The sequence below is a fragment of the Rhinolophus hipposideros genome (genome assembly GCF_964194185.1).
Source record: "Rhinolophus hipposideros genome assembly, chromosome: 12".
NCBI lineage: Eukaryota > Metazoa > Chordata > Mammalia > Chiroptera > Rhinolophidae > Rhinolophus > Rhinolophus hipposideros.
The window spans coordinates 32,747,912-32,772,354 of NC_138058.1; the positions used below are offsets into that span (position 1 = coordinate 32,747,912).

At 47.7% G+C, this 24,443-nt stretch overlaps 2 protein-coding genes across 3 annotated transcripts in view; one reads left to right on the forward strand and one right to left on the reverse strand.

Moving 5' to 3' along the window:
• WDPCP (WD repeat containing planar cell polarity effector) overlaps positions 1-14,817 on the forward strand; it is a 331,844-nt gene extending 317,027 nt beyond the window's left edge. Inside the window, exon 17 of one of the 2 annotated variants that reach the window (XM_081069095.1) lies at positions 14,623-14,817. In XM_081069095.1, coding sequence (XP_080925221.1) covers positions 14,623-14,684 — 62 coding nt within the window. In that variant the 3' untranslated portion in view covers positions 14,685-14,817. The remainder of the gene's footprint in view (positions 1-14,622) is intronic. The other variant, XM_081069093.1, reaches the window with a different exon arrangement.
• Positions 14,818-15,596: 779 nt separating this feature from the next.
• Positions 15,597-20,985, reverse strand: OTX1 (orthodenticle homeobox 1). Its single transcript, XM_081069108.1, has 5 exons — positions 20,905-20,985; positions 20,488-20,552; positions 18,830-19,030; positions 17,809-17,960; positions 15,597-16,553 (listed from the first exon to the last, which is right to left on the reverse strand). The coding sequence occupies exons 3-5, from the start codon at positions 18,924-18,926 to the stop codon at positions 15,735-15,737; spliced, it is 1,068 nt and encodes a 355-aa protein (XP_080925234.1). The 5' UTR covers positions 18,927-19,030; positions 20,488-20,552; positions 20,905-20,985; the 3' UTR covers positions 15,597-15,734.
• Positions 20,986-24,443: the final 3,458 nt, after the last annotated feature.

Here is a 24,443-nt window from a genome sequence, read left to right on the forward strand (position 1 = left end):
CTGATGGCCATTCCAGAAAAAGCGTTCCAAAATTGCTTTGAAGGGTGGACTAGGTGCTGGCATCAGTACATAGCTTTCCAAGGGGAGTAATTTGAAGGTGACCATAGTGATATTCAGCAATGAAGTATGTAGTACTTTTTCTAGGATGAGTTCACGAACTTAATTGTCAAACTCATATACTGGGGGTGTCATAAAAAATGTCTACAAGTGGACACTTTGGTCAATGTTGCTCAAGCAGTAGTTTGCTGTAATCAGAAGTGTCTGGACGTTGATGGTAACCACTTTGAGCACCTCTTGTAATTGCAGAAGTCAAATGTGACTTGTATTCATTTTTTGTTATCAGTATATATTGAATATTACAATTTTAATACAGTTTTCCTTTCTTAAAATGTGTATGCATTTTTTTGGCATTCTCTGTATATGTACACACACAAACACACATATAGTACACTTGGTTGAAAGTCAAGAGCATTCTTCTCTGATACCTTCCACAGAATTTTCTCAATGAAGTAGGAAGGTCATCTGCTGAGAACAAAGACAGGAGGTTTGAGAACAATGAAATTGGCTTTGAATGGCCACTATCGAGACTAGGTTAAAGAGATGATCAACAAAATTAAAAATTAAAAAAATAAAAAAAAATTAAAATTAAAAAAAAAAAAAGGAGATGATCAAGAAACACAGAAATATTGGTAGAAAACTGAGAACCCAAGGCCAGGTTGGTAATCAAGACTCTTTGGTAGTCTCAGTTGCCTAAACTGTGTGGTTTTTCTCTTACAGCATTCAGCAATCAGGTACAGAAAGTTTTATGATTCATAAAATGCTGAAGAGGCATAATGATGGATGGATAACAAAAAATTTACAAATTTTAGCAAGATGGATAACAAAAACTTTCAAATTTTAACAAGATGTCTATTGATAACTTTAGACTATTCCCTTTTATTCAATAAACAGACTCACAGCATCACTAATTTTGTAGTTCATCAAAGGTATATAGTGGAGTACTTTAGATGCTACTGAGAAGTGCTGCACAGTTTGGAGGAGGTCCCAATTTAAAGTACCTTTCATTAAATGGATTGATTGATTGATTGATTGATTGATTGACTGAGGTATAACAGACATACTAGAGTACCTTTTTTATTTAAGTATAGTTGGCAAATGATATGATATCAGTTTCAGGTGTACAATATGATGACTTGACACTTAGATACCTGATGATGTGATCACTTCACTAAGTCGAATAATCATCTGTCACCATGCAAAGTAATCACACTATTATTGAATATATTTTTTTTCATCTTTTTCACCCATCTTTCTACCTCCTCTTCCCTCTAGCAACCATCATTTTTATCTATGTTTCTATGAGTCTTTTTGTTTGTTCATTTGTTTTGTGTTTTTAGATTCTACGGAAAACAGTATGGTGATTCCTCAAAAAAATAGAATTACCATACAACCCAGCAATACCACTTCTTGGTACTTATCCGAAGAAATCCAAAACACTAATTCAAAAAGATATATGCACCCCTATGTTCACTGAAGCATTTTTTACAATAGCCAAGATATGGAAGCAACCTAAGTGTCCATCAATAGGTGAATGGATAAAGACATGGTATATATGTATGTACACACACACACACACACACACACATACACACACAATGGAATATTACTCAGCAATAAAAAAGAATGAAATCTTGCCATTTGCAACAAAATGAATGGACCTAGAGGGTATTATGCTAAGTGAAATAAGTCAGATGGAGGACCTTCTTTTTAAACAGCCCCTGAAAGGGACAGACCAGGGAACCGCACCAGTCACCCCTAGGAATCAATATCTCTATTCTGAGCTGCATAAAAGAAAACTAGTAAGATCCACATACATAATTTAAAATCATCTAGCATCCACATTAGAAAAGTAAAAACAAAACAAAACAGGTGAAATGTTTTTAATAACATATTTGGTTTAACACAATATATACAAAGTATTTCAATGGGCAACTAATATAAAAATTATTAATGAGCTATTTTACATTTTTCATACTAAGTCTTGGAAATCCAGGGTGAATTTTATACTTGCATTGTATCTCCATTCAGACTAGCCATTTCAAGAGCTCAAAAGCCACATGTGGCTAAGGGCTACTGTACTGGACAGTATTGCTCTGGGTAGTATGATTGCATAATATCTAGACTTATGATACCCTTTTGAATTAAAAGAGCCACTGAGGTTCTTCCTTAGATATTATCATCCTATTTCTGTAATCATTCACAATACATTCTTACATAGAATAATTCATCTATGAATGTTCAGTTACTCCCAGGCTCAAAGAATCTAGACACATGTATTGCAATCGGAACATCCTAGACACAGCTTTGGTTCCCTACTAAGCTCATGCTGGCCACTTGCCTGAAAACCATCAGTATCTGCACAGCCATTGGCTGATATCTGCTATCGCTGCTAACCAGGTGGCAGGTGGAAGGCAACTGTTCAGCTCCTTTTACTAAGTTAGTTACCATTCATCTACCGATGTCCCAGCTTCCAAAATTCTGTTGACATCTCCTTTCATATTCTCTTTGTCCTCTTGGAGTTTATGTCTTTCTTTATTCCTTGGTTTTCATTTCAGTATGTTTTCAAGAAGGAATGAAAATAAACACATATGTTCAACTGACCATGTTTATGTGGAAGTTGCTTTTATGATTAGGGGCAAATCTATTTAAAAATCTATAAATTCATTATCAGAAGATAACTTATCAGCAGACATAGACAAACTTTTTCAAGCTCCTTGAAAGATTTATCCCAATCAGAATTCCACATACAGGAGGTGGCTGGTTGGCTCAGTTGGTTAGAGCATGGTGCTAATAACACCAAGGCTGCTGGTTCGATCCCCACAGGGGCCCTCCTTAAAAAAAAAAGAACTCCAGATATAAACAATGTATAACATTTTAACGAAAAAAATCAATTTGCTCTCAAAATTTTATTACTAAGAACATTTTGTATTTCGATTACTCTTGTGCATACAATGAATCAATTACGTTAACATGAAAAAAGAAAAATATGTTATTGAACACTAACCCTGCTTCCTCCAGATGAACTGTGAAAAACTGTCTAGCCACAATTCAATTGTGTTGTGTATGCTGTGTGAACCTTAAGTAACTATTTGGGCTCTAGTCATCAGAGGTTTGATTTTTTATGGAGTCTGCAGAATTAGCACATGCAAGAACTGTTAACCTATCACTGTTCTGATTAACCCTAAGAAGAATCTGATTTACAGCACCTTCCAGAGTAAAAGTTAGCAAGCATTGTCAAAACAGAGATATATTCATGGTATTACAGTAATAGGATAGACTATGTTCATTAAGTGTTCTCTGAAAAAGACAAATTTCTTCAACAGTATTGTGAATTTTTTTTACTTTTTTAAAACTAATTTAATTTTGTATTCTAAGTCTGTTTGAAACATAAATTACCCTTTAAAAAATGAGAATTCCATCAATTTTATTTGTTCACTTAAGATTATTTTTGTCCCTGCAGCTAGCATCGGGCCAGAGTAGCATGTTCCAATCTCTTCAGCTAGAACCCACTCACATAAAGCAGCCCATTGTACTCTTTCATCAACACTTTTCCCGCCTCACAACTTTGAAGTCAATGCACACATTTCTGTTTTCTCTTTTAAGGTTAGCACAATTCTTTAAGTATTTATTGAGTACTATTTTGTACCTGGCACTGCTAGATTCTAAGAATAAAAAGATTAATCAAACATATTCTGTCTTCAAAAACCTCATAGCCTACCACGGGAGACAGACACACAAAGTAATAAATATAAAGCAATATGATAAGAACCGCAATAAAAGTATGAACAGTGCTATGAGAAGCCCAGAGGCAAGAAGGACAACTTCTTTCTAGGAATGGTTGGAGAAGGAATAGGATTTTCCCAGTATTCCCACTGGTAACAGAAATGGAAGGAAGATTATTCCAAGCATAGAACAACATGAAAAAAGGCACAATAAAAGTCCACACCTTCTTTGGGAAACGAAACATAGCCTGGTGAAGCTAAAACGTGGATTCCTGCAGAGTAATGGTAGAAGCCACGTGAAGTAATTTGAACTTTTTGTTATAATGCAGGCCATGAAAAGCCATAACAGCAGCAAAGAAATGCCATTTGTGTCTTAGAAAGAAAACTCTGTGGCAGTGTGAATGACTGACTAGAGAAGGGGGATAGAAGAAAGGCAGGAAAACCAACAAGAAGGCTATTGAATCAGACTTGGTGGAACTCTAAGCAGTAATTGTGGAACTGGAGAGAAGGTAATTCATGGATTTGACATGCATTTCAGAAGTAGAATCACTTGGACATGATGGCTATTTGGTTGGAGAAGGTAAGGAAAGAAGAATCGAAGATTCCACCATGTACTTGGCTTGTATGATTTAACAGAAAACAATAAAGATTTTTTAAAAATGAGCTTAAACTAAGATATTTGCAAGACATTCAAGTAGAGAGATCCAGGAGGCTGTTGGAAATAAGGATCTCAGCTAAGAGTATAGTCAATACCCAAAATACAGATTTTTGGAATTAGCAATATAAAGGTGACATTTGCACTCATGTGAACAGATGAAGTTTCAAGAAAGAAGAATACTACACACTACAAAAAAAAGTCAGATGATAAATATTTAAGGCAAACCTTTTAAAAGAAATCTTTTATAATATAGGAAAATATTTTCATGAGCATGAAGTAAGGATTTCCTCAACAAGACACACAAAAAGCACCAATCATAAAGGAAAAGATTAACAAATTCAGCTATTTAAAACACTATAAGAAAGAATGAAAGGACAATCCACAAAGTAGTAAAAATATCTGCAACACATATAACTGACAAAGATCTAGTATGCAGAATTTGTAAAGAACTCTTACAAATCAAACTGAAAAAGTCGACAATCAACTAGGAAAAGAAGGAAATATAAGAACAGGCACTTCACAAAAGGAGATAGCAAATAGACAACAAATGAAAGAATAGGGACTCAATCTCACCAGTAATCAAGAAAATACAAACTAAAACCACAATGAAATATTACTACACACCAAAACTGACAAAATTTTAGAAGTCTAACAAAACTAAGCTTTGGCAAAGATATAGAGCAACTGAAATTCTCATACACTATTTGGGAACATAAATTAACAGAATCAATTCAGAAAACTGTGCCAATATCTAATTAAGTTGAAAATATGGATCCCCTGTGGTTCGGAAATTTTGTTCCAAGGATACTCTAAAGATGTACATCTTTATGTGCACCAGGATACACATAACAGAATGTTCAGAGCAACAGCATTGTTTCCAACAACCAATTGTCCCAAACTGGAAACAGCCCAAATGCCCATCAATGGTAGACAAAAATCAATAAATTACGGTATAGCCACACAATGAAATACTATACAGCATAGACCAATGGAAATGAAGAAGCTACAGATATACACAATAACACGGATAAATCTTATAAACATGTTAAATGAAAAAAGCAAGTTATAAAAATAATGTAACATAATTCTAGTCATATAAAATCGATGTGTTTTAGAAATGCATATACAGATGTTTAAGTTAAATGAGAAATGCAAAAAAATAATTACTAGAAATGACAGAATAAGTGGTTACCTCTGTGGAGACAGAAGTGATTGTAACAGGCAAAGTATACGAGGCAATTCTACAGTCGCAATAATGTTACATTCCTTGACCTCGGCAGTGGTGATTACATGGTATTGATAATTACTTGAGAAAACATACATATAAGTTTTAAGGATTTATAAATTTGAGGTCTGACAATTAAGTTCGCGAACTTATCCAAGAAAAAGTGCTACATATCTCATTGCTGAATATCACTATGGTCACCTTCGAAGTACTTCCCTTGGGAAGCTATGCACTGATGCCAGCACCTAGTCCACCCTTCAAAGCAATTTTCGAACGCTTTTTCTGGAATGGCCATCAGAGCTGTCGTCGTATTACCCTTGATGTTCTGAATGTCATCAAAATGTCTTCCTTTCAATATTTCCTTTATCTTTGGGTAAAGAAAGAAGTCACTGGGAACCAGATCAGGTGAGTAGGGAGGTTGTTTCAACACAGTTATTTGTTTCCTGGCTAAAAACTCCCTCACAGGCAGTGCCGTGTGAGTTGGTGCATTGTCGTGGTGCAAGAGCCATGAATTGTTGGTGAAAAGTTCAGGTCGTCTAACTTTTTCACGCAGCCTTTTAAGCACTTCCAAATAGTAAACTTGGTTAACTGTTTGTCCAGTTGGTACAAATTCATAATGAATAATCCCTCTGATATCAAAAAAGGTTACCAATATTGTTGCAACAAGTTCGAGAACTTAATTGTCAGATTTTTTATATTTTATAACCTAAAATTTTAATAAACTAAATTTTGAAAATGTTTTACATTTAATGAGAGGTGTAATAGTGGAAAACAACCAAAAAGATCTTGATTCTAAGGATGATTAAAATAAACTAAGAAAATATGCAACTGAATCCACTCAAAACTAACTTTGACTACCACAAATTAAAAGGACAAGTCCATATCTGAGATGAATTACATTTAAAGCTGTTTCAAGGCTGATGGCAGGATTTCATTCTTTCATTCACTCAACAAGCACTGTTGAGACCTACCTTGTGCCTGGCATTGTGCCAAGGTCTGAGAGTATAGTATGTCCTCGTTTATGGTTGTTGATAGGTTGTGTGACTTTAAGTGAAACCAGTGTTACCCCGGGCTAATTGATATAAACAAGAGTTAATAGCTCATCAACGTTATAACAAAACAACACTGAATAAAACATTATTTGAGGACCCACGGTACTGGAAACCTTAGTCCTATCTCTTAGGCTCCTCTCAACACTAGAACCCCCACTGACTGCTAATGTCTCTTGGGATAAAAGATTTAACTATTTTATAGACTGGACTACAACCTCGGGGATGGGGGTGGAATCTCAGTTCCGAAATGTACAAATAAAAAGGCATGCAGGAATTATCAGATGCTGACCTGAGTATATGATAAAGTTTATGGCTCTACTGAGGAAATACAGGAGAAAATAGATGCTAGATGTTTTCTTCTCAAAACATTAATAAACAAGAACAGTCAATCCTTATTTTTTTTTACATCAGGTAAGAGGAAGACTGAAGAAGTCAGTAGCAAGAATAGAAGCATGAGATCAAGAGTTTTGGGGGGTGGCCAGTTAGCTCAGTCGGTTAGAGAATGGTGCTATTAATAACACCAAGGTTGCCAGTTCAATCCCTGCATGGGCCGCTGTGAGTAGTGCCCTCCTTAGAAAAAATAAATAAAAAAGAGTTTTTAAAAACTGAAGAAATAAAGATAAAGAAATTTAAACAAGAGTTCTGCTTTTTGCTTTTCAATAAAGAAATCCTATATCTATAGAGTGATGTGATCTCTATTACCCAACTTGTCAATCCATTTTTTTTAATTTCCAGATTTAGCTCTAAAAAATAAAATATATGGTAAAAAGACAAGGATTTGCTATCAATGAGATTTTAAAAAATTAAGCCACATAAATAGACATATGAAAAAATGCTCAACATCGCTAATCATCAGAGAAATGCAAATGAAAACCACAATGAGATATCACCTCACCCCAGTCAGAATGGCTTTCATCAACAAAACAAATAGTAACAAGTGTTGGAGAGGCTGTGGAGAAAAAGGAAGCCTCATACACTGTTGGTGGGAATGCAGACTGGTGCAGCCGCTATGGAAGGCAGTGTGGAGGTTCCTCAAGAAATTACGAATAGAATTACCATATGACCCAGCAATCGCTCTCCTGGGTATCTACCCCAAAAATATAAAAGCATTTCTCTATAGAGACACGTGTACGCCAATGTTCATTGCAGCTTTGTTTACGGTGGCCAAGACATGGAAACAACCAAAATGTCCTTCGATAGATGAATGGATAAAGAAGTTGTGGTACATATACACAATGGAATACTATTCGGCGTTAAGGAAAGATGATATAGGAGCATTTGTGACAACATGGATGGATCTCGAGAGAATAATGCTAAGTGAAATAAGTCAGACAGAAAAAGCAGAGAACCCTATGATTTCACTGATATGTGGTATATAAACCAAAAAGAACAAGACAAACAAATGAGAAACAAAAACTCATAGACACAGACAATAATTTAGTGGTTACCAGAGGGTAAGGGGGTGGGGGGTGGGTGATGAGGGTAAAGGGGATCAAATATATAATGATGGAAGGAGAACTGACTCTGGGTGGTGAACACACAATGGGATTTATAGACCATGTAATACAGAATTGTACACCTGAAATCTATGTAAATTTACTAACAATTGTCACCCCAATAAAATTAATTTAAAAAAAAAATTAAGCCACAAACTTCAAAACTCAGAGAGAAGTTCCCAAATTAGCATAGTTAGAAAATGATTCCAAATATCTATTTACAAATAAATTAAGCCTTATATACAGAAGTATTAATCTAATCTCAACTCTGTATCTGGTTTACACAATTTTCCTTAGATTAGAACTATAATGTAGCAAAGCAATATTCTAAGGAGCAAATATAGCTCAGCCCAGAACAGAAAATACCACTTATAAACATGAACCAATCAGTAAGGAATTTTAAAATTTCTTTGAAATGAAGAATTAATAAGGAATTAAAATTAATGAGAAATTAAAAGGGAAGATAGTAAAACCTGGTCTTCTCATTTAATGTTCCATTAACATCTTTTTGAACACTCATAGAAATGAAATAGAAGTAATGTCCAGAAACATAAAGGTAGTCCCAGGAAATAATTTTCAATTATTCAAACTCAAATTTTACAACTTGAACTTAAATAAAGCATGTTTTGTTGATGTCAACCTGGTAATCTAATTCTTAAGTGATACGGTGTTTTTTAAATTAATGTTTAATATACTGAAATTTTAGGTCTTTTTTATAGCCAAAAGAACATAGAATTTGAAGACTAAGTACCAAGTTCTGCCACCTACCAACTATGTAACCTTGAGTAAATAACCAAACTACTCTGAGGCTCACACCAGCCAACCTCACCAGACTTGAGAACAGATAAATAAAATAATATATGTGAATACCATCTGAACTCCAGAGCATAGGAAGCTCAATTTCCTCCACATACTGCAAAACTACTTTCTGCAAACTAGTATTTTTTATTCACTTTTTATTACAAAATATTAAAAAATACAAAAGTATAGTATAATGAAGTTGTAGGTATTCTCACTCTGCTTCAACAATTATCAACTCATGGCTAAAACTGTTTCATGTATACTCTACCCATTCCCTCTCTTCCTCTTTCATATTTTGAAGCAAGTCATAGACATCACATCATTAACCTCCTAAGAGCTGAAATCCAGTGGCCTCTTATCAGTGGATGTATAGGTATATGAAGTTCATCAGAGAGGCTTGAGCTAGAAATGCGGATTTGAGAGTCACCAGTAACAAAATCAAGAGTTGAAGCTACAGCTTTGGATGAAGTCAAATATCCATGCTTGGGAAATAAGATTATTTTGGTGCTCCTTCATTAAGAATACAAATAAATATAAAGCACAATTTTTCCATCAATAAAGAAATCCTATGATTTTCAAAGACCGATGGAACTTTTATATCCTATGATTTTAATTACTTTTCTGCCTTAAAAAAAAATGTCCCTAAGAGCATCTGAGATCTTGCTTCCCAGCAATTGTGATAACTTTTGGCTCAAATAAACTCTTATAAAAATTGTCCAGAAAAAATAAAAGGTGTCCCTATATTAACAGTCACTACTTTAAAGGATTTAACCAAATCCCTAAAACATTAATAGATATAATTTATGTAACATTAAATTTATTGTAACCAACTCCAAATCTATTTTTCCAAGAATTTAAGAACTTGTTCCTAGTAATTTTCATTTCTCTTTAAACTGTATATATCTGTTTTATACTTTCTTTTGTATGTATTATCCAAAATAAAAAACTTTTAATGAACTTTAAAAAGAAAATATGATTCCTGAATTTAAATATCTATGACAGATGATGCTTATAAGCATTTAGAACATACATAAGAGTATTGTGCCCTAAAAGTATTTTATGAGCTCTTCTGACACCAAGTTGTTGAATCAGAGACCATTTATTTCAACATTTTAATTAATTTTACTCCCAATGAAAAAATTAACTGTGATTTAGTTATACTCCACTTCAATCCTAAAAAAAAGATTCAAGTTCCTTAATACTAATTTTACAATCCACTTTAAAAGATCTAAAATAGTTTTCATAAGTTGTTCAATAAAGAATAACTTTTGAAAGACAAAGTATTTATGAACTTTGGAATGTAATGGAAAGTTGTCTTTGATTTTATTCGCCATCAAGGAAATTATGCAAAGGAGAGAGAAGGGTTCAACTTTTAGAAACACAACAGGTTTTCAATGTTTAAATTTTGATGGATCGTCTTTGATTAAATCAAGCTTAGGTCCTATTTGATTAGAAAGAACGCTGAAATATTTTCAAACATATCCTTATCTTTGAAGTAATAGTCCTAGAAACATGAATGTATAATTTCATAATTAGGAAGATATGCATTTTACTTGTGAGCACACAATATACTTCCTAGCTCTGTTTTATTCCGTTAAAAAAATGGATATATTTAAAAGCAGTTTCAACTTTGGCTATATTATGTAACTGCCATTTCACTTAAACTACTGAAAGTTTTTTGGGTAACATTTTTGATTTTTAAAAACTTTTGAAAGACTCACCTAATGTGTTTTAAGTAAAATCCAACTCATTTAAAAAGCATGATTAAAAAATCACTAGGTCAAAATGGTAAGTTCTCGCCCCACAAAAAAAAATTTCAATTATTTTTTTCAGATATCAGTAAATATCAACAGGATAATGTAAGAGGCATAACTGTTTTTTCAGGAACCAACCACTAAATAAATAGAGCCCCCCAAAAGCTTCTCTTTTTCAAAAAACTATATTCCAGGTACTACACATTTAAACAGACTCTTAAAGATAATGAAGTTTTCTTGTCAAAAGTTTTTTTGTTGTCAAATAAGCAATGCATTGTTATTATTTAGTATTCATTTTCTAGTTTGTGGTTTTTAAGTATAGGATTGTTGAATATAAATATTCCTTAAACTTAATGAGCTTTTTTCATTCTCATTTCTGACATTAAAATATATGGGGGAAGGGAAAGGAGATACGGAAAACAAAATAATTGGGGAACTAGTTCGGTTTCAATTAAGGAATTTTATAAAGATATCTTGTTGCTGTTCTTAAATTAATTCTGCAACAGAAGCCAAGTGATTTTTTTTGGTGGTGGGGGGTAATGATACAAGTTTTTCTTTACCAAAAAGGTATACATTAACTACATTTAATATATCAGCTACATTTTATTTCTGTATCTCTAAAGAAATCCTTAGTGCCTGTCAATGCTCAACATCAATAACATTAATTAATTCTGCCACAGTAGTGAACTTATCACTTATTTTCACAACTGAAAAAAATCAAAATTTTTCTGTGAAACAAAATATTTTTTAAAAAAATACATGAAAAACTAGTGATTTTCTTTTGACACCAGCAATGCAACCATTCAGGGTTGTTATTTTTTTATTTTATCTTGGTAATGTAGCAGGCATGAATTTGCTGACATTCGGAGTCTTCTTACCTGGTTTTCCTCTCAGGTGTAAGGAATTTTTTCTCAAAAAAAAAATTCACAATTTAAAGAAATGTTGTCTCCATCTACCCTCAATAACTACTATAGAAGAGAACTGAAAAGCACAACGAATGAGGTTACTTCACTGAATCCTTTCCGAGCTTCAGCAAATTAATGCGGTGCCGTCCAGATGGTTTTAAGATTTTTAAAAAACTTCTTTTAAAAAAATCACAAACGTGACCTATCCTTTATCCCTAAAGCACCTCATACATGTGCCCTCAGGGGTAGACTTTTTGGCCCCTCGAATATGAGCAGAGATGACAAGCCTTGCATAGAAAACACGAATATTTCGTTGAGCACTCAAAGAAAGAGAACACTGTTGACGTCTTAACGCTGCTAAATGTTCTGAAGTTGCTAAACCTCCCTGAGTTGCTTCAATTCTAATTACGTCAATTGTTTCACGAACACCAAAACACAATCGGAACAAACCTCTTCCGCTGGGAGAAGACCTAAGGACGGTTCTCCCAGAACCTGCCAGCTAACAGGTGGCCGCGCGGGGAGGGCCCTTCCGCGCCCCCGCCGCCGCCGCCGCCGCGGGACTCCCGGCCAGCTGGGCCGCCTCACCGTGCCCCGCCTGCCACCCCGACCGACCCGCCGCAGCCACGCACCCACCGCGCTCCCCCCAGCTCCCGCGAGCTGGCGGCCCGAGGGGCCCCAGGGCCTTCCCGCTCCTGGTTCCCACTCCGCGCCGCGCGGGGCCTCGACACAGTGTGGGACGCTCTCGGAGCAGCACGTGCCTGTTCTCGAGGTTTCATCCCCGGGGCGGGAACTACGGCGAGGTCACCAGTCCCCGGCTGCCCAAGTACGCAGGCGCCGGAGCTTTTGACGCCCCGAGGTGGCCGGGCCACGGGGACTTATCTGACCGACCCACTACCTGCCTCGGCCAAAGTGTTACGTCCTGGACCCTCCCAGGCCCACTGGGGCCAAATAACAAATGCGACAAAACTGAGGACCACGGGCTCGTGTACCTTGCTCCGGAGGGCACACAGTCGTCCAAGCGCGTGCAAAGCCGGGCTCCCGGCGTCGTTCCACTGAGCAGCCAGGAGGACGGCTGGGCCCACAGAACCGGTCTCAGGGAGCTGGGGACGGAGGCAGCACAGCACCTGGGCCTCGAGCGGCACTGGCAGCCACTGCGTGAGCCAGGGCGGCCCGGGCGCAGGGCCGACAGTGCCGGCGGCGGGGAGCGCCCGGGAGGCCCTGCAGCCCGGGTTGGAAGCCTCTGCGCGGCGGCCGCCGGCCCAGCTCCCCCCGCACGTGCTGGCCGCTGACCCGAGGGGCCACGGAGCAGCACTCGGCTCGGCCTCGGCCCCGCGTTTCAGGAGGAGCCAGCGCGGGCGCGGCGGGGCCTGCCTGGGGCCTGCCTGGGGCCTGCCTGGGGCCGGGCTCCACAGGGCCGCGGCTGCGCCCTCCAGCGGGCCTTGGCGGAGTCGGGGCGGCTGGGGTTTGTGCCCGAGGGTCTGCGCGCGGCTCCGGGGCCGCCTCTACGGGGTCGGAGGGAGGGAGCACGAGGCGGAGGAGGCTTTCCAACAGCCGGGACTGCCCTCGCGGAGCGGTCCCGCTCAGGTCTCGCCCGGCGCGCGACCCCGCGAAGGGGTCGTTCTCCAAACCCGGCCTCACGTTGTCGTCTCAGGTCTCGCACGGAATAAAAAGAATAGAGTGTGTTAGTCACTTCGCAGGAAACTTTTCGTTGTTCCCTTATTTCCTTTCCGTCCGTGGACAAGTTGAGCAGCTTCTCGGCTTCACACCTCGGAGGTTTCAGGCCAGAGTCTGTCTGTACAGCTCCGGGCTCTGGGTTTCCTGCGGGAGCACCCCACCCCATCCTCGTCTTCCCTCGGGGGAAGACAGAACCTTCCTTTACGACCCCCTGCTGAAAGTCAGGAGCCTTCTTCCCCTGCCAAAGTGAAACGCGTCCTGGTCGACTTTTCTAGATTTTGTGTTTGCGTTTTAAAGAAACTTCACAATACAAAGATAATTTGGCTGCTTCTGGCAGGGGGCTGAGGCTTTAGAGGGACGTCTGAGCACGTGGAAGGAATGACTCGGATCCCCCAGCCGCCGTGAAGCCACCCGGGACAGCTCAGCTGAAAGGAAGGTCGTCTGCTGCAGACATGCAGGACACGGATCGGTTTTTTTTTGTCGTTTCCTTTTCTTTTCCTTTTTGGCTCAGCTCTGAGAGCACTACAGAGCTATCCTTTCCCGCCTCCCGACCCTCTTCCCCTCCCCCTCTTCTTTCTGGTCCAGGCAATTAGGGTGAAGAAATCAGTGCCAGGCTGCCTCTGAAGAGAAAGGAATTGCTTCGGGAATTGAGTTCTGACACCTGTCTGTCCTGGATGGCGAGAGGGGATGCGGGGGTCAAAATGCCTGGGGGAAGAGGCCGGGCTGACCGCGAGGGGAGAACACTCCCTAAGAGAACGTTGCTGGCACTCTTCTTGCGAAGTCCTCCCACCCTATCCTTTGGCCTCCAGCTTCACACAGGTCATCAACGCGAGGGTTATTAACACGGGAGTTTCCCTCCTTTTAAAGCCCCTCCCAGACCAGGACCCGGGGCTGGAATCAGAAGAGCCACACTGACAAGCTGTTCATTAATTTGCATTTATTTTCGGGAAATAATGTAGATAAAGGGGGAGAAGGGGACTGCCTTACATTTCAACAAGTAATTTGTGATCTTCACATCGGACAAATCAAATTTACAAATTACTTTCCCACCTACTGGATGAAACGGCCAAAGGCAAAATTGATACACAGGCGCGGGCTCTCCGCAGATTTAGGAGAATGAAGGTGCACTAAGAACTCACTAGACAAAACAGGGTTGCTTAAAGAGAGAAGCTGACAGAGGAATGGGAACTGAGGTTTGGGGCCTGGGTTTGTTTTTCCATTATGCTGTATTTTTATTTATTGTTTTCTTTCCTTTTGTTTTTGGTCTCTAAACAGGAACTGCGACCCTGTGCCTGGACCTGATGAAGGACTCAGTCCTGCGCCCAAGCCCAGCCTAGACCCCTCCCCTGTACCCTGACTTGGCTGTTTCCTCCACACTCCCGGGCCCTCTGATCCTCTATGCCCAGGTTCCTGGAACCAAACGGTTCTCTTTAATAAATACATAGAGAAAAAAGGTGTGAGAGGGCAGGACTGCTTTGCAACAACTGAAAAAAGTAAAAGCGCCATCGTTTGAGGGCGTAGGCTGGGAGACAGAGGGAAAATATTTTTGCTTTTGTTTTATAGGGTTTGTGTGTGTGTGTGTGTGTGTGTGTGCTGTATATATCTTAAAGTTCAGTTCTATTTCCTGGGCGCTAGGACGAGATATGCTCAGTTCAACCAACAGCAACTAAAAGGTATAAGTGGTCCCCGGAACGGACCCGACTATGTACAGCATTCCCGCTGAGGCGGAAGGTTGAGCCAGTTCTACGCAGGGCGGGGCTGAGCGTGAGAAGCTGGGGGCGCGCTCCTCCCTCTCCCGCCCTGCCCCAGCGCTTTCCGCCGGGAGGAGGAGACGCCGGGAAGCTCCGGCCTGCAGGCGGGGAAAGGGGCCGGGGGCAGATGAAGGGGCGGCAGTCTGCACGTGAGACACACTTAGTGGTTGTTTGGGAATGGAGTGTGGGTGCACTCCAACGGGCAGACATGCCACCTCGTGAGTGACTCCAGTGTCCAGAAAGAATAAATAAAAGTGTAGGGCTCAAACACCGAGTCAGAGTGAAGAGTCTCCGAAGGCTGCAAGTGCATAATAACTGTCCGGAAAGACTGGAAGTGGGTGACTTAGGAGTTCGTTAGGGGTGGAGGAGAGCACACACCTCTCCCGTGCAGAATTTGTGGCCAAGCCGCAGCACCTGTGCCCCCTCATCCAAGGGGTGGGCGGGTTTGCACACCCTCCCCCAAGCAAGTGGCACAGAGATGAGGGCAGCAGTGCAGGGAATGGGCGTCTTCTGGGGACATGGAAATCAGGTCTGGAGAAGCTCAGGCAAAGGCGGGCGGTGCGGCAGCAGCAGCAAAAGGAAGGGGACCGCGGAGGGCGCAGGTAGTTGCGTTTCTCTTCTTCTCTCACTCCTGGTTCACAACACCTGGAACCGCCACGAGGCTTGGTCCTTATAATCCAGACAGTCGGGCGAGTTGAAGTTGAGCTTCCAAGCAGAGGAAGCGGCGGCGGCTCCAGGCTCCTTGTAATCCAAGCAGTCGGCAGAGTTGAAGGCGAGCCCCGAGCCGCCGTAGCTCTGGTGGTGATGGTGGTGGTGATGGTGGTGATGGCCTGAGGACTGGCTCAACGGGTGGTGCGCGTGCGGATGGTGATGGTGGTGGCCGGCCATGGAGGACGGTGCCATAGGGCTTAGCTGGTGCGGGTGGTGGTGCGAGTGCATGGGCGCTAGATAGGAGCTGCAGTCCACGCCGCCGAAGTAGGAAGAAGAGGGCGCGGGGTAGCTCTGGCCGTAGCTGCCTCCCTGGCCGTAGGACATGGGATAAGAAGCTGCGGCCGAGGCTGCGCCTGCAGCCACCGAGCGCTGCATACACGAGGCGTTGCTAGGCGCGGCCAACGGCTCCGGCACCGACACCGACGCAGGCGCTGAGCCCGGCGAGATGGAGGCCGGACTCCAGATGGATGAAGCAGCCGGCGTACTCAACGACGACGGCACTGCCACCGCCGGGTTCCCGCCCAGGCCCGCAGCGGCGGCCGCCGCGGGGTTGGCGGAGGCGCTGGAAGCCGAGCTGGAGGAGGAGGCGGAGCTGGACACAGCAGGCGGCGTGAACTGGCCGCTGCTTTCCGAGCCCGAGCTCTCCCGCACCGGGGACGACTTCTTCTTGGCGGGGCGGCTCTTGGTCCCGCTCCCACTCTGCTGCTGCTGGCGGCATTTGGCCCGGCGGTTCTTGAACCAGACCTGCAGCGGGCCGGGTGGGGGAGAGCGTGTCTGGAGGCGAGTAGAGCTTGATACTCCCCCGCCCCACGCCCCCCGCCCAGGAGGCCTCCGCCCCTCCCCAACTCCCGCTCGGCCAGCCCCAGCCCCGGCGTTCCCAGTGTCTCCACCCTCCCCCATCCTTCTGCTCAAAGACCCTCCTCTGGCAAAGTCAGGACGCAGCGCCTCTCCACCCGCAGCGCAACTCTGCCCTAGGGCGGAACGTTTGCGTCTGTCCAGACAGAAGTTCAGCTAGCTCTAAACTACTGCTGTTGGCTTCTTCCCAGCAGCCGCGTGTGTGTTTGGAGGCCCTGTCTACTATAACTAGAGCTCGGGCAACAGAGGAGAGGCACACAGCAGGCCGCAGAGTGAGGGGCCGTCTGAGGCCGGAGCCCGTTGGCCGCTCGAGGCCCGGGGCTGGGCGGGGCGAGCATTTGGGTGCGAGCAGGAGCAAGGCCCGCTCGCTGAACAGAGGCAGTACTTGGCGGATCAGGGAAGGAAGCCTGGGCAGAATTTCTTTGGGCTGCTTGGCTCCAAGTAGGGAACCAAGAAGGACAGTCATAAAGTTCTCACTCTTCTTGCAGGGCCTGGTACTGGGCATTGCATTCCCGTTTCTTTCTCGAGCCTCCGGGAAAAGAAGGCGAGATAAAAGGCCCTTGAGGAAAGTTCTGAGTTATAATCCAATTTTTCGGGGCCCTTTCATCGCAAAAACAGAAACGGCAAAGCCGATTGGCGGGTTTTGCGTTCGGCATCCTCTCCAGGCAAAGGAAGCGTCTAATCAAACTGTCGCTACCCTCCAAAGCACACTCCCAGACAGGGCACCAGGCTCCAGCCAAGCTCCACGCTTCCATTTCCAGGATCCCCCGGGATGCCAGGCCAAGGCGGAGACAGAATTCAGTACCCAGAAGGAAACTGCCAAGTCCTGGGGCGGCCGAAGAAGCAGGGGGCAAGTGTCAGGCCCTCAGGGCACTTTCTGTTCCGGGAGGCTCGCTGGTCCTCCCGCAATCCTAAAAAGGACTTTCGATACCGAAGGTGCCCCGGGGCCAAGGGCTGAATCCAGGGCTCTAAACTAGTTCCTTTAACTTTGCCCCCTCTTCCAAGCCTGGGCCCAGAGCTAGAGGACGTCCGGGAGGGGCTGCCCAGTCTGTAAGCCTGCCCCCACACGAGACCACCCTCCCCAGGCCCTCTCTCAGCAGCCCCAGCGCCCCTACCCTGACCCTGGAGCGCCGGGCGCGCGCACCTGGACTCTGGACTCAGGCAGGTTGATCTTGAGCGCCACCTCCTCGCGCATGAAGATGTCAGGGTAGCGAGTCTTGGCGAAGAGCGCCTCGAGCACGTCCAGCTGCGACCGCGTGAAGGTGGTGCGCTCCCGCCGCTGCTTCCGCGGGGTGGCTGAGGGGACACGCGGGGGCGCCTCGGGTCAGTGGTGGCTACGAGGACCCGCGCTAGAGGACGCAAACAGGCCCCTGGCAGGCCCTGAGCCGAGCCATTGCAAAAGAAAGCCGGGCTCGAGCAAAAGAAACTCCTCAGGGAGGCCGAGCCTAAGAGGCCACAGGTGGGAGAAAGTTCATGCGTGCGACTCAGAGCGGGACTCCAGGGCTGACCCCTTCCCAGACTCGCGGAGGTTAAGAAAGGAAATTATACAGTCTTCTTACACACACACACACACACACACACACACACACACACACACACCCAACACACTCCCTGGCTGGAGGGTGGGGAAGGGGTGAACAGAAACACTACGTGGAAAACACTTTCCGAGGGAATAGAAGGGAGTGAAGGAGTGGCAGGTATATAAAGGGCAGAATTCGGCTCAAGCCATCCACATCATCAGTACGAAAGTTGGTGCAGACGACTGCTCTTTGAGGGCAATTTTATTAGGGAGGGAGAATTCCCCAGCCAGTCACTTCCCATAAGGGAAGCTCGGCTCTTCCCATCGAGGCATGGCGAATGTCTAGAATCCTCCTTCAGTGTTTGGGGAAAAGGAAGATATTCACACATGCAAACACCAAAAAAGTCACCTATGCTGGCGGTGGGGCCACAACAGGAGACAAGTGTCCGGTGTGGCGGGCCCGGGAGGGTGCACGTTGCGGGTTTTCGTGCCCTGGCCCACCTCACCGACCCGAGACTGCCCTGCGTCGTAAGCAGACTAGGCCACCTGCTCTCTGGGCCTGCTCAGTGACAAGGCGTGTCTTCAAACCAAAGACGCTGGGGGTCCCCCAAAATTGCAAGGGCTGGGGGCGGGGACGAGTGCTCACCCGGATAGCCCACGGAGGGGTGCAGGAGGTCCATGGCGGGCCCGGCTAGGCCCAGCCCGTTCATGCCGTATGGGGGTTGTTTGAGGTAAGACATCATGCTAACAGCCGGGTGGAGGCGCCCCGACGGATCCAGGGGGCCGGGAGCAGTGCGGGGCTCCCACCGCGCAGTTCTTCAAGCTCGGTTGCCTCTGGGGGCCCGGCCTAGGGAGATACGAGACACACGGAAACAGTCATTCGGAGCCATTTAGGCTTCCTGGTCTTGTCCAAGGCAAGGAGCCACGAGATGGAGAGGGGACACAAGCTAAGCACTGCGCAGAGCGGCCAACTGCGCCAAGGCTTCTTCGAAAAGCAAACTTTTCTGGATCGTTATCGCCTCTTTTCGGTTTTGGAAGGGGCCAAAAACACTGGTAGGGCGTCGCTAGGAGTGAGGAGAGATTAAACGCAGGGATACGCTGGGAAGCAGAGCCTGAATCGCGAAGTGTGCAAGGTCCCACGTCTAGGCAAAATCCTGGTTCGGTGGGAGCCGGCCTCGTACTGCACCAGCAAACGTTCACCCGGCGCCCGGGCGGCAGGCTGCCCAAAGTATGAGGGGCTGTTTCGTTTTGTTTAAAACGTTTTTGAACGTGGGACGAAAGGTAGATTCCAGAGAGCCAAGATGAGGCCCTAGCAGCCCCCGGGCCTCTCCTGGAGGCACTACCCACTTAGAAGAGAACCCTCCTTCAACGTCTCCGGGGCTGGGGCCCGGCCCTAGAGCCCACAGCCACCCCTCCAGTGATTTCTCTGTGTCCGGCCACTGAAAACTGGCTCACTAGTAACCCCACCACACCTCAGCCGCAGTTGCAGGCCGCGGTCTCCCAGAGGCGGCCAGAAGACGCCGAGGGGGCCGCTGTCGCAGTGGCGGTTCTCAGTGGCCGCCCTAGGTGAGGGGCGCGTGGCCAACGCAAGCCGGTCCTTCTTTCGGCCGGGTCCTCGTTGCGTACAATGGGGTCCCAGCGGGGACTGAAAGGTGACCCAAACAGCTGCCGAAAGGGCCCCGAGGCTTTAGGAGGCCTGTGTTCAGCAGGTCCCGCGCGCTCTCTGACTACCCTACCGGCCGAGACCGCGACCCCAGGACCGGCTCCGGACTGGAGAAGGAGGCCGCAGGGGCGTCGCGCGCTGACCTGGGCTGGAAGGTCGGGAAGTGGTGCCGAGGGAGTGGGACTGGGGCCCCAGGGGACCTGTCTCTTCGCCCCGCTTAGCGGGGAGTCAACGCAGGCCTGGGACCTGGGCTGAGGAGTTCAGGGAGAGACGTGAGAGCTAAAGTCTGCCGCCCCGATCCTTCGGGACGCACGGCCTGGGCTGGGAGAATCCAGCTTGCAGAGCAGGGGACGAAAAGGAAACAGCCGGGGCTCTTGGGCCTCGGCGACTCCGCTAGGCTGCAGGGTGAGTTCCAAAGACTTTCTTTAAACTTAACACTTGAGCTCGGTTACTTCGGAGGAGGCGGGGGCGCGGGGCCGCAGCGGGGCCCTGGGTCCCCCGCGCACCAGGAGGGGAGCCAGGCCGTCCTCCAGCCCCGCCCCCGTGCCGGGACCCGGGAAGTGGGGACCCGTCTGTGGAGAGGACGCAGGAGCGCCCGGCGCGTACCAGAGTCCCGAGCGGCCCGGCGGCTTTCTCCTTACCTCCCTCAGCTCTGGGGCTGCTCACCATCTACCTCGCGCCCTCACGGACCCGCCGGGCAGTCAACCTGCAAAACAGAACCGCAGGAATTATCCGCCGGGCGGGCGGTTGTCTAGGACCGCCGGATGTCTTTCTTTTCCCAACTTCCCTCCTCCCGTCTCTTTCTTTTCACTGGCTTTATGCGTGTCCCTCCAAGTTTCACTTTATTGCACAGACACTTTGCAAAGCCCCACACGCTCCCGAGACACTACGTTGCCCAGGACCGTGCCAAGGGGCCTCAAGGGGGAGGGTGGAGTGAGAGGGGCAGAGTTGGGAGGCAGCTCGCGGTTGCCGCTGCACTCCCGGGAAAACGTGAGGCGGTGGGGGCTGGGGAAGTCCTGCAGAGGCACTTTGCAAACTAAATAAATCAAGCGATTTACCTTGTCGGTGTGGCTTGTCTTGCCCGGTTGTTTAGGTGATTGGAAATGTAGCCTGATGAAGATTGATCACCTTTCTACTGCCCTCCCTGGGTATGTGAACGCGAGGTGAGTGCGTAACGGGGCCAGGCTGCCAATCCCGGGCCCCGCGCGCGCTGAGTGACAGGGAGCCGGGCAATGGCAGCCCGAGTCGGGGGTTACCTCCGCGCGCCCCCGCCCCCCCGCCCCTTGCTCCCCGCCCTCGCGGCACGCCCGCCCCGCCCCGGTCGCGCGCTAACTCCCGGGCTCGGCTGGCAAACTCCGCGCAGAGCCAGGCGAGGAAGACTTGCGCAGACCCGGAGCCCCAGCCGCGGAGGGGGACGCCGGTCCCCAGGCCGCCCTGGAGCCCCCGCCCTTCTCTCACCCTTTCAGCGCCCCGGAGGGAGTGGCAGAGAGGAGGCGAGGGGCTGGAGAACCGGTTCTCTAGCTCTCCCGAGCGCCACCCGGCTCAGCGGCCGGGTTGTGGGCGCGAGGACTCAGGCGGGCTGGAGGAGCGTGGGCCCCCGGCCCCCGGCCCCTCGCGCGGCGCTGTGGGCCCCAGCGTCTCCTTCCATTGCGTCGCCACCTGCAGACGGACGCCGCGGGCAGCTCGTGCCGGCACAGGCTACTCTGCCGAGCGCGGGCGCGGCGCCGGGTGCGCAGAACCCGCCTCGGCGCCCCAGGACTCGCGCTCCCCTCAACAGCACCCGCAGGAGAGGCCCCGCCATTTACCTGCTCCTCGGCGTTTCCTGAAGTTCCCAAACCCCACGGAGGGTGTTTGCAAATCTTAAACGCTTCTTCTGAAATGTCGTGTCCCCTCCCAGTGTTCCCTTCCCCTTCCACACACACTGTACTTCTGAATCGAAAATGTTTGATAGGAAACTTTTTCTTTCACACTCTGTCTCTTTCCCGGTATTCTTCTGCCAGGGACAATCGGGTGGAAAAGGTGGCCACGGATCCCTGCCTTCATTTTCTTTCCCACATGCCGCAGAAGGAGCCTCCCTGAAGCGATTTCCCCGGATTGTTCGTACTGGCAAAGCCCATTTCTTAGCCAAACTTCTCAAACACGTCCACCTGGGTGGACTTTTCAAAGCGCAAAAAAACGTGTTTTCGCCCCAATCCTGAGCAAGGCAATTCTTTCAAATGGCACCTCCTCCTGAATATTAGGCATGACTTTACTGCCTTTCGAGGGATTCATACCCCTTTTTCCTAATCCCCCTTCCCTCCACCCCTACAGGCGGAGTGAGAAGTTTGGACAGGAGTAGGTGTGAGAGAGAGTCAGGGAGCCGCCGGGCGCATTGCGGGGGTCGGGCACCGAGAGAGGACCGGGCGCTGCGCAAGGAGGAGCAGAAAGAAGGGGGAGCCCGCTGAGTGGAAAGGGGCCGCGGCCGCCGCTCATCAAAGTGCTTCCCCCTCCCCCAAGCGACACTTTCCTTTGGAGTCCGAATAAAATACGGTAACAGAATATGATGGAGGGCACACTGTTTCCTTAACTGCTTCTCAAAGGACCCGGGAGATCTTCTTAGGACCTTTAATAAGGCTTTGGTCGGTTCTTTTGTTGATCTCTCAAAATCAACTCCTTCTAATTGAAGTTGGAGCTGAAAGCGAGCTAATGTTCAAAGAAAGTGGCCGCCAGACCAACGAAATTACATTTTTTTTTTTTTTGGAAGATGAGGGAACATCTAATCAAAGGGGCTAAGGAGGAGGGGTCGGAGTGGGGGAGAACGAAGGAGAAAAGGAGGTTTTACAAGATCCTTCTCTGGTTCACAAAAGTCAGCGACACGGGCGCTTCTCTCTAGAACAAAGACACCGCAGCCCATTCACAAAAGAGAAAGACTGAGAGAGAGAGAAAACAATAAAAGAAACGAGAGAAAAGGAAAAACGTGAGACAGAAAAGCTTTAACAGGAAAAGAAACTGCGCAGAGCGCAGCGCTGACCCGGGCGGGGACACACCTTAGGCTTGCGCAGGCCCCGGCAGGGAGAAGCTCGCGAGGCCCGCGGCTCGGAGCCCCCGAGACGCTGCAGAGGTTTACAGAAAGAAACGAAATACACCCTCTCCTTCAGTTCTGGGAAAAGGCGCGGGCTGGAGCACAATCGTTTTGGGGGAAGCGAATGCGGGCGTCCTGGGGTACGCCTCGGCAGCGACTGTGTCCCTAGCAATGCGCTGCCCCAGCCCGGGCCTGCGCGCTGCGTGTGTGGCTTAGTCCTCCAGGGCCTGGGTGCGTGCCTTGTCCTAGACCCGCCACCTCTCGCTCTCCTGCTTCCGCGGCGCCCGGTGACGCCTGCAGCTGCAGCGCGGGGCGGAGGTCCGGCTGGGCGAGGTAGGGCGGCTGTGCGCGTTGGAATGTGCTCAGGCGGTCCCGAGGGCCCGCCGCGCGGGCGCCCTGCGCGCTGGGTTCCAGATGCTGCACGGTCTCGGGAAGTTGGGAGGTATCAAGTAGCGCGGGCTCCCCCACCCCCCCCACCCCGCCAATGAGAGTACTTATCTAATCCCAAATTGCAGGCGAGTTTTCTTAATGCTCAACCCATAAAACCCCGGGATTAAGAGAAGAAAAAGAGAGGGGAGAGGGAGGAGAATAGAGAGAGACTGAGATGAAAGTTTCTCGTATGCGTCGTAGAGGACGGAGGCGGCCGTCACTAGGCAAATGTCCAGGTGGAAGACACTTGGCCAGAAGCCTCGACCTCTCCAGCAAAGGCCGTAGCGCGGGGAGGGGAAGTGGGGGCATCGCCGAGAGAAGGCAAGTCGACTCAGCCCTTGGCCCGCCGGGCCGGGGAGGGAGCGTGGGAGCTGGGCCCCGGGCCCCGGATCCAGCATCCAGGTGACCTCGAGGCCAGGCCACGCGCTGGAGGACACTTGGTACAAGGGGAGGGGTTTGGCTCCGGGGACGTGGGATGCTGGCCAGAGGCGGAAGTTCTGCACCGGCCCGCGGGGCAGCGCCCAGGCCAGCCGGCTGCCAACGCTCCTCCTCCTCGGCGACCCCCGCGCTCATAGCTTCTTTTCCTGCAGCGCGGGCTTTCGGGTTCCCGGCCTCTCCGCACGCTGGGCTCGCGCCTGTGCTCAAGAGGCAGCCCCTGGGCACAACGCGATGCAATCGGGACACGGCGCCCGCGCCACGGGCCTGACCCAGCGAGTCCCGGGGGCCGCTCTCCGCCGCCGCTGCGGGGCGTGCGGGCGCCACAGCGCCCAGTCTGCGGGAGCAGAGCAAATGGGACCCCAGCGAGGCTCCCGCCTGGGGCAGGAGGGGCAGCAAATCTGGGGCTTGGCAGGACGGAAGCGGCTTGGGGGAGTCGCCTCTCTGTGAGGCTCCTCGGGAGGGAAGGTTCCCCAAATCCAGCGTCAATGGGGTGGGTGATGCTGGCCTCCCAAACGTCAGGCCGCTCCGCGCTGGCGATTTCCGTGTGCCGGCGTGCCAGTGCTGAGGGCGTGCGTCTGAGCTTCCCCCAGAGAACGGCCGCTGGCTCTGCTCTTCTGCTCCAACAGAGCGCAAATACCCGATTTCACTGAGTTCCGATAACTTTTCAAT

Coding starts and splice junctions, on each gene's coding strand:
- OTX1 (XM_081069108.1), bottom strand. CDS start 18,926: ATGATGTCTTACCTCAAACAACCCCCATACGGCATGAACGGGCTGGGC. Junction 17,961..18,829: donor CCCCTCCGTGGGCTATCCGG/GTGAGCACTCGT, acceptor GTGTCCCCTCAG/CCACCCCGCGGAAGCAGCGG. Junction 16,554..17,808: donor TGCCTGAGTCCAGAGTCCAG/GTGCGCGCGCCC, acceptor GGCCCGCTGCAG/GTCTGGTTCAAGAACCGCCG.